Genomic DNA, 15,987 nt, shown 5'->3' with positions numbered 1-15,987 from the left:
AGGGGACCCTCCCTCTCCCCCCCACCACCCCCACATAGAGTGGGGAAATCTGGGTTCAAGTCTTGGTCCAGCACAAATTTTCATTTATTTATTTTTGTACAGCTGAGGGTTGTTTGCATTCACAACTGCAAATACATTTCATGTATTAACTTTACCTTCAGACTATATGGGAATGGTTTCTTAGTGTGAAGGGGTTAGCAGCCATCAAAACAGCAGATTCTGTTGATGCTCAGTGGGCTTGATATGAACAGAGTTTTGGATGGAACCATCAGTCAGGTGGAACTCAATGCCCAGAAGGCAGCGGAGTACTTGGAGAAGCAAAAGGGGGAGAAAGTGTTGAGACCATGAAAGAATGAGGATAGGGTGTCTTGCCCCTGGGCATAACTGCCGACAGCCTGTCCATGTGAATGAGTGGTCATTGTCAAACTGTGACCAAGACCATTGTTACCTCCTGTGGTAGAACATGTTGCTGAGAATGTTGTAATCAACTTCAATGACTGTTACACACCCTCGCCATCTAGATCCTTCCCCCCACCCCTCCTCCTGTAACACCAGCTTCTTTGAATTATGTATATGGAAGTTGTCCTTACAACACATCCTTTGATCCTGTGATCCTCCTGGTCCAGCCCCCCCCCCCCCCCCCCCCCCAATTCCATTCCTGCCCAGGATCCTAATGCCGCTTCTCCTGCACCCACAACCTCTTTCCTGCAGTCTCCTGCTCCTTTGTTCTGCCTCATCCCCCCAATCAATCTCATTGTGCACTGTGCACACTCCTCCTGCCTCCAGTTGGAATGAACTCACTCTTGCCATATTGATATCTGATGCCCAACTCACTCTCTCTCTCTCTCTCTCTCTCTCTCTCTCCCTCTCCCTCTCCCTCTCTCCCTCTCCCTCTCCCCCTTCTCTCCCTCTCTCCCTGGCTTCAGCTGCCTTCTGAAACCCTTCTCCTTGCTCACAACCTCCCTTTTTCCCCTTCATCCACTTCACCTGACACAAACTATCACCTCAGTTGATCTGTAGTGCCGGCACAATGTAGTCAGCTGGGATGAGGTAGCCATGCAGACATGTATATATTTGTGTGTATCCTGCAGCTCTAGAGAAAGATTAGTCCAATAGCTAGCAAAATTCTCTGTCTCATTTATGTGCCTTTCATTGACTGTGTGCCTCTACTGTTGGATGAGTCGTTAGCCTTACTCCTTAAATTATTTACATTTCAGCAGCACATTCTATTACCATATAATATATAATCATAGCTGTATTAATACAGCCTCAGAATTTGTTTGTGATAGCTTTCTGCACCCATGAAAATTTTTGTGCTTTATGGGATCTAATCATGAGAAATGAATTAACAAAGTCATTATGTAAAAAGCTCTTACACAGTGTATGATTAAATATAATTTGCTATGCTGTCTCTACGTTGCACATTGTATTATCTTCCAGGTGTAATAAAAACCGCAGTTACATAGCTATATTCATCAGGTTTAATGTTTAAAAAGCAAAAATCTGGAATGAATAACTAATTATGCAATTAGCATATGCATGATCTGTTCACTATTCTGACAATTGGAAGAACTGATTAAAATATAGTTATTCTTGTCTATAATGTTTACTGTAATGGCACTCCATTGCTCCTCAAATGGTTTTCGATGGATATGGTTTGTGTCGAATTAAATCAGTTGTTGCTGAGGGAACTAGATTAAAAAACAAGACACCAAAAATAGTAGATGTGCTTTTCTATTTGAGCAGTGAAATAACTGATGAAATCCGAAGCAGAGAGGATATAAAATGTAGACTGGCAATGGTAAGAAAAGCAAATATGGATTTAAGTATTGGGAAGTCTTTTCTGAAGGTATTTGTCTGGAGTGTAGCCTTGTTTGGAAGTGAAATGCGGATGATAAACAGTTCAGACAATAAGAAAATAGCTTTTTGAAATGTGGTTCTACAGAAGAATGCTGAAAATTAGATGGGTAGATCATGTAACTAATGAGAAGGTACTGAATGGAATTGGAGAGAAAAGAAATTTATGGCACCACAAAGGTGGGATCACTTGCTAGGACACATTCTGAGACATCAAGAGATCATCAGTTTGTTGAGAGAGATGAATACAATAAGCGGGATCAGATGGATGTTGGTTATGGTAGTTATTCAGAGATGAAGAGTCTTGCACAGGATAGAGTAGATAGAGCTGCATCAAACCAGTCTTTGGACTGAACACCGAAAGAACAAAAACAGCAACAAAAACAACAACATTGTTTGTGGCTAATACATATTATGGTGTTCTTTTTCAGATCTTGAGTGGTTCAATACCAGCAAGTCACTATCATTGTATGATGACCTGAAGGGAAAAGTAGTTGTACTTGACTTCTTCACATATTGTTGTATTAACTGTTTGCACATACTTCCTTATTTGAAGACCCTGGAAGATACATGTTCTGTAAAGGATGGCCTGGTGATTGTAAGTAAATGCGCAACCTATAGTAATGATTAAAAAATCTTAATTACCTTAGATCATATGTGTGCAGTTAGATTTTGTTTACTTGTTTGTTTAGTTATTTAACTTGAGGAAATGCCTATGTTATTCTTTGTATTGAATTAATCTAACTGAGTGCTCTCCATCCCACTTATCTACTATCTGATAATCTTCAAGGAATCTCTTGACTCTCACATTCCTTCACTAAACCTGAATATATGCAGGCTTGCATATTTCCAGCATTGTATGTCCGTTTTGTTGTGTCTTTCCTTCCAGTGTTCCAACACTTCCAGTAATACTGAACCTATAATTTTGAGATTTAATTTATCCATGAAAAAAGTAAGCATTAACATTTGTGTATTAAATTTAAACATAATACCAGCAACTTTATAGTTCTCTCTTTTATCACTACTGTTCACACTGTCACACTTACTGTGTACTCAGAAATTTTGCATATTGTAATTATTGATGTGATGTGCGTTAGACATTGGTGCTTAAAACATCTATCAGGATTAACCGAAAGAATTTAATTAAAGTAACCAGATGAAAGATGAGAAACAAATAAATTCCATTTGTCTTATTTTCTGCAATTCAGTGTATCACATCCATCAATAGAATACGAACAGATATGAAAGGAAAAAAAAACCGTAGTCAGACTTTTTATAATGCTCTCCAGACTATAATTCTCTTGTTGTACATGTAATGCCTTTCAAGTTAAAAGTTGCCTGTCATCTGGATTCTGAACTCATTATGGATCATTCCAGCTACTCGCAGAAATAGATTTTTAGCAAAGTTCATTAACTGCAGCATTGTCCTCAGAATTGATCATGTTCCCCTGGTTCTGAATGGAGTGGGAGGCTTGAACCTGTGACTTAAAAGGTTTTGCGAGAAGCTAGGCTGTGACTATAGATGTGTACTATAGGCTTAACAGGTGCACTGAAAAACACAGGTACTAGTGCTGACACTAACAAACTCCATTTGTATAGCAGTACGGTTTTCTGAACTGGCTGTTTAAGAACTGAAGCAAAGGAGGTAGGACGACAGTTCAATCCCGCATCCGGCCATCCTGATTTAGGTTTTCCGTGATTTCCCTAAATCGCTCCAGGCAAATGCTGAGATAGTTCCTTTGAAAGGGCACTGCCGACTTCCTTCCCCATCCTTCCCTAATCCTATGAGACCAATAACCTCGCTGTTTGGTCTCGTCCCCCAAGCAACCAGCCAACCAACCAACCAAAGGAGGTAGCAAATGTAGGAGTTGTCTGGCCTTATAGATCTTTTTGGCCTCATCATACAGGATGCACCATGTTGTTTTAATCTCTTGCATCTTCCTTTTCTCTTGGAACACACTGCAGTCCCTAATCCAGACAAGGTGATCCCAGAGCAATTTAACACTTTAGAAGAGATGAACAACTGACTCCTTTGCGTGTGGCTTCATCACATTTGCCCCAAGTGGCTTCTGCCTTACATCCTACAGTGGTATGCCCACAGCATTGGCATTTAAAACGGCACATTGGGATGAGGGACATTGGGTCACAAGTTTAATTTAAGAAAACACGCCTTGACATGCTCTGGGAGTTTTGTGTTATTGAAGGTAAGGATAAAGAAGTGAGATTTTACCAGATCCCAATCCATCCTTTCACAATATTTTGCACATCCACAACACCTTCCAGAGCCCACCTACTTTTCAATTCTTCTTTTAGAATATTGACAAGACCTCTACATCACACTACACCTTTACTGTAGTTCAATGCGTTGTATAGTTGTGTTTTGATTCCATATTCCCTGAGGCATTTTGCTTTGTGAAGGTTCTTCACTTGCTAGAAACTGGAAGTTTCAAGCAGCAGTGTTCCTTTACACAATCTGTTGGCAGATTTTAATATGCCAGCAATGCTCTATAAACGATTTTGAGTATAGAATGGCGGAATTTTGTCAAGGCTGTCCTTTGTTTTCTTAACTATTTAAACACCATTGCTGTGGGCACACCACTGTAGGATGTAAGGAAGAAGCCATTTGTGGCAAATACGGTGAAGCCACACGCAAAGGAGACAGTTGTTCATCTCTTCTGAAGTGTTAAATTGCTCTGGGGATCACCCTGTCTGGATTAGGGACTGCAGCGTGTGCCAAGAGAAAAGGAAGTTGCAGGAGATTAAAACAACATGGTGCATCCAAGAGGAAAGGAAGGTGCAGGAGATTAAAACAACATGGTGCATCCTGTATGATGAGGCCAATACGTTCTGTAAGGCCAGGCAACTCCTACATTTGCTACCTCCTTTGCTTCAGTTCTTAAGCAGCCAGTTCAGAAAACCGTGCTGCTACACAAACGGACTTTGTTAGTGTCAGCACTAGTACCTGTGGTTTTCAATGCATCTTCACTGTTGCTGTTATTTCAAAGAACATCAGAAAAGACTGTAGTTGCTGCCAGTGTGGAGCTCCCTGTCCCTCCTAATGTTCAGTCTCATCCACCATCCAGAGCTGCCACTTCCACTGTCACAGTTGTGGCTTCCAAACCTAAACCCCACATCAAAAAAACAAAGGTAAAGTGTCAACCGTTGATGGATATGGGCAATAAGCAGTGTGATGATGTCAATGTCATTCTCTCTGACATCCCTCACAATTTGTCTAGAGAGCCAGTGGACTTTGACGTCAGCCTAGGGCACTCATCTCACCCCAAGACTTGGCCTCCATCCATTGCAGGCTCCCCTCCCCAGCAGAAAGATGGGGTGAAAGTACTATCCCCTTGATAAATGACCCTCATACTACAGTAGAAAGGTAATGGGCTCAGGACACATGTGGAGAACTAAAGCTCCTAGCACAGAAACTCCCCCTGTGCTTGTGTTTGCAGAAAATGTATTTTAAAGCATCTGATGCCTCTGTACTACAGTACTAAACCCTTCTTCGCCAGGGTGACCTGACTGGAGAAATGGCCAAGGGAGGGGTTGCTGTGTTTGTCAATAATGCCCATCACTCCTCTGCTCTCCCACTGGCTACTGGCCTGCAAACAATTGCAACTGAAATTCATGTGTGTTAGAGGAACACCGTTTGGTCACTTTGTTTACCTCCACAAGATGCGATAGACTCTTCAGCTCTCACAGACCTTACAAAACATCTCCCCTGACCATTTCTCCTGCTGGGAGACTTCAATGACAATCATGTCTCGTGGGACTCAACCCCTACTTGCCCCCAGTATTAGCTTTTGGAAAGTGTTATGACATCTCACAGGCTGTCGATCCTCAACACACATTTCTGTGCTGCTACTGGGTCAGCCTTATGCTATATGATGTCTGCATATTCTCTCTTTACTGCTTTTGCTCATAGGTCAACATTACCAGGGAACAGTACTGCTAGGGTAGTGGAGGGGGAAGTGCCAGTTTGGAACACAAACCAGCAGTCCTCTATGTGCTTTCAACAGTGACCTTGGGGTGCTGCTGTTGTAGAGGAGGCACATGCACATCTACGTAGTTTGATCTTAAGTGTTCAACTGCCATGACATTAGCAAATCTTATCACAGATTGCCATCATGCTTTGAGCATGCTCAGGATTCGGTACCAAGCATTACTTAGTTGGAAACTACAGCATTTATTTATAACTCTCTATAGATTCTTTTAAGAGGCAATTCCAGAATATGTTAGCTTGTGAAACAAACTTGTTGCCTTCATAAATTGTGATACTCCCTATAGATGTACTGTGCTCTGCAACAGCTGACTTTGTCAGTTGGTCTTTATCCAAGTGACTCTGATGTTCCATGCATCTTCCCTATACCATCCAAATGGTCTGGCCTACTTATCTTTTCCCTCAATGGCATGGGATATGATAGGCACTCAGTTCCCAAAGTTGTAGCTCATCCTTAACAAATCGCACAAGACTTTGGCTTAGGTTGTGGGTGAAATTCACACTAGATATTATATTTCTCTAACGTTCTTTTCATTTTAATTGATGTGTTTCTGATATAAGAAATAAATGCCATTGCAACAGGTTTCTCTTCTTCCTCTGAAAATTGTGGGCTATGGTTCTTTAGTTTTGGACACATTGGATTTCGTGATTGCCATAACCATTTTTACCAAAAATGTCTATAGATGCCTCAGCCCCACTGCTAAATACTCTTGGTTTGAGATTTTGCAAGCGCTGTGCATTAGTTTGCTTATGAAGGCTTCTTGTTATGTGGGTGCATCACAGCTGGTGGCATGTAAGTGTACATCTGTATATACTGGTTTACAGTAAAACTTGTGTCGTATGTGCCATCTGACCTTTGCTTGATGAGCACATCTGGAAGTGGAATTTCACAATTTTCTTCTGCTTGTATATCCATCATGTATCTGACGTTTTGGTGCAAGTAGTCCAGATAATGAAAATGTCTTGTAGACGGAGTAGTGTGTGTGGCTAGATGTGAAATTTATCGTCTTCATATTGGAAGAAACACGAGTACTTGGAGGCCACTGACTTCAGCCCCTTTTCTTCAAATTCCTCCATAAACAGTCTTTGAAACAAAATTGGTTCTTTATTCACAAAGATTAATAAGTGCTGTCAACAGAATATATCAGGTTGATTCCACATTTTGAGATTTCTAAGAGGATTTAAAACACATTCCACACTAGCACTTCTAATCAAATTTCATATCTGTGGAGTATTATCTCAGCTGTGCGACTGGATTTGTGATTCCTATCAGAAAAATCATAGTTTGTAATAAATGATGGGAAGTCTTGTAGCGAAAGTGGAGTTATGTCTCCCATAAGAAAGTCTAAAAATCCTCTGCTGTTCTTAGCCTGCATAAATGATTTAAGAGACAATCTTTGCAGCCGTCTCAGATTGTTTGCAGATGATGTTGTCATTTACCATCTAGTAAAGTCATTAGAAGTTTAAAATGAATTTAAAAAATATTTTGGAAAGATACCTGCAGGATGGGATGAGTGCCAATTGACCCTCAACAATTAAAAGTGTATGGACCTCCACTTAGTACTAAAATGTTTTCCTTAAATCTCTATGGAAAATGTAACAATAGTAAATAAACGATAGTTGCTGCTCACCATATAGTTGCAGAGTTGCAGATAGACACAACAAAAAGACTGTTAGAAAGTGAGCTTTGGGACAATGAAGCCTTCGTCAATTTTTTATGAAAGCCTTGTCGGCCGAAAGCTCACTTTCTGACAGTCTTTTTGTTATGCCTATCTGCAACTCAGCATCGCGGCTCTGTGGTGAGTAGCAATTATCCTTTTCATAATATTGTTCCATAAATCTCTGTTACATGATAAATCAGACAAATGTAAAGGCTGTTAATTCTACTAAATACATAGAGATTACAATTACATATAACTTAAGTTGAAACCTTCACATAGAATGTGTTATGGTGAAGATGAACTAAAGATGGTGGTTTAGTAGTAGAAGACTTAGAAGACGCAATAAATCTGTTGACGAGACTGCTTCTGTTGTGTTCTTCTGTACTCTTCTGGTGTATTGCTGTACTGTATGGGATCCTTGCCAGATAGTATTGACAGAGGACACTGAAAAAGTTCAGAGAAGGGCAGCTCATTTCATATTGTCATGAAATAGGAGAGATGATGTCCGGATATAAGTTGGAGTGGCAATCATTAAAGAAAGTCTTCCATTGTAGAGAAATTACTATCACCAATTTTCTCTACTGAATGCCAAAGCATTTTGTTGACTCCCACCTGCATTGCAACAAGAGACCATTGTGATAAAATATGAGAAATCAGAGCTTGCATGGAGAGATTAAGATGCTCATTTTCTCCACTTGCTATTTGAGTGTAGAACAGCTAAGAAATAGTCTGAAAGTGGTTGTACAAACCCTCTACCAAACATTTGAGTGTGAATTGCAGAATAATTATGCAGATGTAGGTTTTTTTTCCTTATTTTACTTTTAGATGATCAGGAAGGAGTACTGTGGTAGAGTATTCAGTCCATTTTGTCCTCACAATAGTGAAGTATGCATCTTCATAAAAATATTTGAGTCTAACTTTCTTTGCTACCTGTGTGATCAATGGCATTTACTGAACACACTAGCTCTATAGAAATGGATATATAATGTAATTTGCTGTTAAACCTATAAAATTTGAATATATTTACTGGGACTAACTATTGTGTGTGTTTAATGGACTGCTCAGTACAATCATGTCATCTTAACTGAAGAGAATGAATAATAATTGTGTCTCTGTGGACTAACAATGCTTTGAACATAGCTCACTCCATTCATATTCCTCTGTATGTGCGGTTTGGATGTTTCCTCTACCATGACACACACTATAATATATTTTCTTCATACAACAATTTAAATCAAGTTAAATGGCATTCATAGTAATTATCATTTTTTAACGATAACTAATTGACAAATCAGATTGCACATAGTCTTGTGCAAATTACCAATGCAAGTGTAAACCAGAATGGAGATGTGACACATAGTTCGTAATTGTAGCAAGAGGTTTATGGAAAAGTAGATGAACAGGAAAAAAGTCCTTTCCTCCCAGAAAGTGGGGCTTGTGCATCCTTCAGACTTTCTTTTCATATAACAATCGTGTCATCATGATTTGTCACAAGCCATACTTCATCAGGAAAAGTACATGGTGACAGTTATTGAACTGTATGAAACAAAATCATCATAACTTCTGAATGGTTCGTGTTAAGACGTTCAAACTGCACAGTTGGTACAGGGCATGACGAGAATTAGTATGTACATGCTTTTGATGTAGTGACACAGTCTACTTTCATTTGGATGAGTTCATCAATAAACAAAATTGGTGCATTTGGGGGACTGTGAATCTGCATTTTGCGATCAAGAAGTCTCTTCACCCACAACAGATGACTGTGTGGTGTGCAATGTCCAGTTGCAGAATAATTGATGCAATATTTCTCAAAGGCACAGTGACTACTGAATGGTACAGTGAAGGTTTCGGAAGATGATTTCATCCTCATTATCCAAAGTGACCCACAAGATGTGGCTCATGCAGGTCAGAGCTCGACCCCATCGAAGCAGAAGAGTGTTTGATGTCCTGGAGGAGCACTTTGGGGACCGCATTGTGGCTCTGGGATAACCAGAGGCCACTGTCATGCACCTCGATTGACCGCTATATTCTCCGGATCTGAACACGTGTCTTCTTTTGGTGGAGCTATATTAAAGACCAGATGTACAGCAATAATCCCAAAACCATTGCTGAGCTGAAAACAGCCATTCAGGAGGTCATCGACAGCATCGATGTTTTGACACTTCAGAATGTCAAGCAGAATTTCGCTATTTGTTTGTGCCACATCATCACCAATGATGGCATACATATTGAACATGTCATCATCTAAATCCGAATATCTGTAGTGATGTTTACATGCTGAATAAAGTGTGTGCGCACTGTAGTTTGTACCTAATTTATGTTTTCTTTTGAGATAGTCCAACAATTGTCAACCTGCATGTAGGTATAAGGAACACATGTACCTCAGCAGCTAGAGACACTGGTCATGTGTGTGTGTGTTGCATTTGTGTGAAAGAGAGAGAGTGTGTGTGTGTGTGTGTGTGTGTGTGTGTGTGTTTTGGCTAATTGAGAAGAAGATGTCCGCAGCTCATGGTCTAGTGGTTACCATTGCCGCCTCTGGATCACAGGGTTCCGGCTTTGATTCCCAGCCGGGTCAGGGATTTTTCTCCATGCAGGGACTTGGTCTTTGCGTTGTCGTCCTCATTTCATCATCATTCGGGGAAAGTCACATGACTGGACTGTGAAAAGATTGGGAGTTTGTACGGATGCTGATAACCATACAGTTGAGCACCCTGCAAACCAAATATCATCAGCACCATTGGAAGAAGACCTATTTGCTGAAAGCTTGCTTGTTAAGTCTTTTTCTTGTGCCTGTCTGCGACTCAGCTACACCATTATATGGTGAGTAGCAGACTATTCTTTTCATAATATTGTCATTACCATTGTCTTGATTTTCGATTGTTTGAACACTTATTCAAAATTGATAAATTTAAATCATTTTATGTGTGTTAGTTTGCGATGGCAGTTGAGTGGTCACATCTTATACAGCCCTTCCTTATGCAAAAATGTGTTTAACCAATGTTCAAATCTATCGTACTATAGCAAAATAAGAGAAAAATTCTATTTCTCTTTGCATGCAAATATTTTGAACAGTACAAAGTATTATGATATTTTTGTTGTATTTCAGGTTGGTGTACACAGTGCAAAATTTAATAATGAAAAAGATTCGGCAAATATTCTTTCCGCCTTGCAACGCTATGAAGTGCATCATCCTGTCGTTAATGATTCTGAAGGTATAATGTGGAATGACATTGCCATTCCATGCTGGCCTACACTACTTGTGTTGGGTAAGACTTTGGGAAAATAAATTTAAAAGCTAATTCTTTGATGTTTTATAAGTGTGCATGATTAACACTAAAATCGTAACTACTCTGCAATCTAAATACTTAGTTTCTGACTGAAGTTGAAGTCATGCTTAGGAACTAAAGAGAAAAGCAAACTAGAAAATTATGGAGAAGGTTATGTTCATTGCATTTTACTTCTAGAAATACATAACTGGAAGGTGAACACTGTAGTTCAGGACATCGAATGCAGCAGGCACTGTGAATACCTGTGAATTAATAATTCATTGCATAAGATTAATATAATAATGGAAGGTCATGAAAGATGTGCAGACTAGGGAGTAACTACAGACAACTGCATGCATTATAAATGAACTATTTATCTTTTGGAAGTGTTGAGAAAAATTGAGCTGACTCATGACAGTAATGGCCACTATTTCCAGTAGACTGCAGAACAATTCTACTACCTCCAATGATCACCTCACGTAACAACCCTAAGGACAAAATGAGGGAGATTTTGGCTTGTTTTCTGCATCCCATTTGAAAGTGGAACAGGAAAGGGAATAATTAGCATCAGTACAAAGTACACTTCATTATGCATTTTAAAGTGCTGTGCTGAATATGTATCTAAATGTAGGCCTAGATTTGGAATGCTGCCTGCCAGCAATGACACAGTAGTTTATCAACATCATTGTTTTTGTGGTTTCTAAACAAAAATGACAAATATATTTTTAATGAAACATAATATTTTAAAGGTGATCAAACTTTTTTGTTATTATTAATATAAGGTACTACTTGTCATTAAAGAATCCAGCTAACATTTCTCCCTGTTATAAAAGTTGTGCTCTTTAATATTTCACTCCTTTCATATATTTTTTGGTGAATTAATGGTTTGTTTATGTGCACTCATCCTCACAACTGGCGAATCTCTCTCAGCTTGGAGTCTGAGTGACCTGCCTCTCTTGTCTAGCCTTCCCCAATGTACTCTCTTTGCTCCCTGAGGAGCTGCTAGCTCTGAAACCTAGATATAGTTTTCCCTGCTTTTACAAGATTATCTATCAGCTCCAAAAGATATGTATATGCCTTTCTTTCTCTACTTTCAAATACATTTCAGCAATAGTTGGATTTCAACCTCCAGAAGATAAATACTGGCAAGCCATTCTGTCTCCTTAAGCCATTCTGTCTCCTTATAATTTTATAACTTTAAGAAATATATATTTTATGTTTTTATAAATAAAACTATAGATGTCATGAACCTGAAGGTTGGTTTGAACATCACAGTGCTTTACCAGCCCTGGTTGTATTGGAGGGATTAAAACAAGTGACAGGTGACAGATACAATTCTAGGATTGACTGGGGATTATATCCTAGACCTTCACAATCATAGTGTGGGACGTACCCCTGGAGCCCTCAATGGAAAACTATTTAAGGTATCCCCTTAATCATCCCAGTTACTTTCATTGTAATTGCATTCCCCGATAAAAATATCCCGTTTGGTGTTATTATTTTAGTCATAGTTTTATAGCTTTTATTTCATCGTCACAAGTAGAACTGGTTGTATAATGCTGAGGAATATTTTTCAAGTGTAGTCTATAGTCTGGCAGATATAGTTACATGGTGCAGTAAGGGTAGCCAACTTTTTGAACACATGCTTCCAAACCTTTTCTGTAGTGAATATGGCTTGGTGACTTCTACTTATTCAGTGAACTAAATGGAAATTGACAGTAATCTGTGAACAATCAATGCATTACACTGTCATCCAGAATAACAGTTTTTGTCATATATTTTGTGTAATGTCATCTTTCAAAATCTTAAATGGTTTGTGATTAAGCATTTATTAAGTCTGTTATCTGTTGTAATTGTGCCACATTGTTTGTAAGCAGCATATTTAACTTTCATTTACAGGTCCATCGGGTGAGCCCATTTTGGTGCAGGTTGGAGAGAGTGGTGTCGCAGTAGCACTGAAATTTGTAAAAATTGCTTTGAAATACTTCAGAGAGAAAGGATATCTATCAGAACACACCCTGCCTGTGACACCAGCGGCACATTTACGCCCAAAGTGTAACAACTCACTATTGTTCCCAGGAAAGATCACTGTCTGTCACTGCTGCAAGGAAAAACCATGTGGCACCATTGCGATTTCAGACACTGGCAACCATCGTGTTGTTATCATGTCAGACTGTGGTAAAGTTGAGGTGAGAGACAGTTCTGTTGGTTAAGATACTTTTTTTATTTAAATATTTTTCCCCATACTTTTATTGCCAATATGATATATATCATTACATCTAGCTTTAGAACCCCTACAAAAACTGAAGACAAGCGAGCACTCATGTACAAGTATCATGGAAAGAACATCAGCACACTTGCAGCTTTTGAACTTTTGTTCTCCTTGGTATATACATTTTTATGTATATCAGTGTGTGTTAAAATCCATGGAGAAGAAATAAAAACTTTGAGGTTCGCCGATGACATTGTAATTCTGCCAGAGACAGCAAAGGACTTGGAAGAGCAGTTCAATGGAATGGACAGTGTCTTGAAAGGAGGATATAAGATGAACATCAACAAAAGCAAAACGAGGATAATGGAATGTAGTCGAATTAAGTCGGGTGATGCTGAGGGAATTAGATTAGGAAATGAGACACTTGAAGTAGGAAAGGAGTTTTGCTATTTGGGGAGCAAAATAACTGATGATGGTCGAAGTAGAGAGGATATAAAATGTAGACTGGCAACGGCAAGGAAAGTGTTTCTGAAGAAGAGAAATTTGTTGACATCGAGTATAGATTTAAGTGTCAGGAAGTCATTTTGGAAAGTATTTGTATGGAGTGTAGCCATGTATGGAAGTGAAACATGGACGATAAATAGTTTGGACAAGAAGAGAATAGAAGCTTTTGAAATGTGGTGCTACAGAAGAATGCTGAAGATTAGATGGGTAGATCACATAACTAATGAGGAAGTATTGAATAGGATTGGGGAGAAGAGAAGTTTGTGGCACAACTTGACCAGAAGAAGGGATCGGTTGGTAGAACATGTTCTGAGGCATCAAGGGATCACCAATTTAGTATTGGAGGGCAGCGTGGAGGGTAAAAATCGTAGAGGGAGACCAAGAGATGAATACACTAAGCAGATTCAGAAGGATGTAGGTTGCAGTAGGTAATGGGAGATGAAGAGGCTTGCACAGGATAGATTAGCATGGAGAGCTGCATCAAACCAGTCTCAGGACTGAAGACCACAACAAAAACAACAACAGTGTGTGTGCACAGAAACACACACACAAATGAGATGTTTTACCTTCATGGCTTTAAGGAAAGTGAAAGAAAAAGAGAGTGAGTGTTTGTATTCTGGAAAAAGAATTAAACTTTGAAAATTACAGTTGATTATCTACTCTTTCTGTTAGCCTTTGTGCCTCCCAAAAATCATTTGTAGGTGGATGGTTAGCTGATGTCGTTTTTTTGTATGATGTTTCCTTCCAAGAATTTTCATTGTATGAAAACAATATAAAAAGTGGCCCTTATTAAATTAAGCAATGTGTGTTTTTGCATAGTATATGCTATATTGATGTTTATTAACAATTTCATTTAAATGTAAAAAAAATGTTAGAGCTATTGATGTGAAGTAGTACTTCCCTCCCTCCCTGCTCCCAGTGAAAACTGTATCAAAATCCTTACAGTAGTTCCTGAGATTAGCCTTCCTGTATAGACAGAGAAACATAATGGGAGACTTTAATTTGCAATAAATATAGAAGATGAAGACGTGTAAAGATTCTTTTAATAATAATTTCAGGTGGTTCAATTATCTGATACAGTTTTTCAGTTGAGCACCACCTTGGTAGCTTATGTGTCCTTAATCTACCCCAGCTATCCAATGATGGAAAGGAGACATACAGTTTAACATGAAATCCAATGTGTAATTTCTGATAAAACTCTATATCATTGAGAGATGACTGCTAGGTAAGCAGACTAAAAAAATTTGTGGTCCAACTGGGGTTCAATTCCATGATCTTCTGGCTTCCAGGCACATGTCTTACCAGTAGACCACAGCTGTCTACTTTACCGCTTTTCCCACCAGATACTGCCTACTCTGTAGCTGACCAGCTTGTACCTCTCATTGTTGATATAAGATGTCACTCCAAACGTCAATTAAATATGAAACTGATAACAATACATACATTACACACTTGTAATTACTTAGCAGGAATATATTAAATATGCAAACCTTCTTTATGAGTCAGTCATATTAGTGAAAACCATGTCAAAATCCCTATATCAGGTCCTGAGATTAATCTGAACATAAAGACAGAAATCCAACAGTGAATTTAATTTATAATATTTAGAAATAAATATACACTGATGGGAAAAAATCACAACCAAGAATGAGTTGTGGGACATAAACAAAAGATGATAGGTGTGGTTCTGCATCTGAAAGATGATATCTATTCAAATTTTGTGCCAGGTGCATAAGAGTGGCACTAGTAGCACCACTAGGAAGTTGCAAATCAGGTTTGCTCTAAGTACATTCCATAACAGTCACGAACATTAGTTATCTTTGACATTGGATGTAGTGAGTTGGTGTTAGACAAGAATGCCTTTAAAGTGACAAAGATGCAATTATCAGCACCTCACACAGTTTGAACGAGATCATGTAATAGGGCTATGAGAAGTTGGATGTTCCTTCTGTGATACTGGAGAAAGGCTTGGCAAGAATGTAGCCACTGTACATGATTGCTGGCAGTGGTGGTCACAAGAATTTATGGTCACCAGAAGACTGGGCTCCAGACGGCCAAGCGGCACTACCTAGAGGGAAGGCCACCGTGTTCAGTATCGCATCGTACTGCATCTGCGTCAGCATTTGAGTAGCAGCTGGCACCGCAGTGGCACAGTGAACTGTTACAAACTGGTTACTTCAAGGACAGCTCAGACCAGAGGCCCTGTACCGTGCATTCCATTGACCCCAAACCACCTCCATCTGTGACTTCAGTGGTACCATATGAGAGCTCATTGAATGGCAGTGTGGAGGTCTGTTGTGTTTTCTGATGAAAAGAGGCTCTCTCTCGGTGCGGTTCGGGGAATGATTTTGTATAACAGTAGGAGCACTGTCATGGTCACCCCACGCGCTGACTGCAAATCTGTATGATTCGATATATTTTGCTGCCTTTCATGAACAGCATTCCAGGGGGTGTTTTCCAATAGGGTAACACTCAGCCACATAC

The 15,987-nt window shown here is 39.3% G+C and overlaps 1 protein-coding gene across 3 annotated transcripts in view; it reads left to right on the top strand.

Moving 5' to 3' along the window:
• Window positions 1-15,987, top strand: part of LOC126481325 (NHL repeat-containing protein 2) — a 167,439-nt gene that overhangs the window by 19,789 nt on the left and 131,663 nt on the right. For all 3 annotated transcript variants that reach the window (XM_050104989.1, XM_050104990.1, XM_050104991.1), the window contains exons 2-4: window positions 2,289-2,455; window positions 10,628-10,787; window positions 12,687-12,976. In XM_050104989.1, the coding sequence (XP_049960946.1) occupies window positions 2,289-2,455; window positions 10,628-10,787; window positions 12,687-12,976 (617 nt within the window). The remainder of the gene's footprint in view (window positions 1-2,288; window positions 2,456-10,627; window positions 10,788-12,686; window positions 12,977-15,987) is intronic.

Source organism: Schistocerca serialis, chromosome 5 (genome assembly GCF_023864345.2).
Source record: "Schistocerca serialis cubense isolate TAMUIC-IGC-003099 chromosome 5, iqSchSeri2.2, whole genome shotgun sequence".
Taxonomy (NCBI): domain Eukaryota; kingdom Metazoa; phylum Arthropoda; class Insecta; order Orthoptera; family Acrididae; genus Schistocerca; species Schistocerca serialis.
This window is presented reverse-complemented; position numbering and strand designations above follow the sequence as displayed.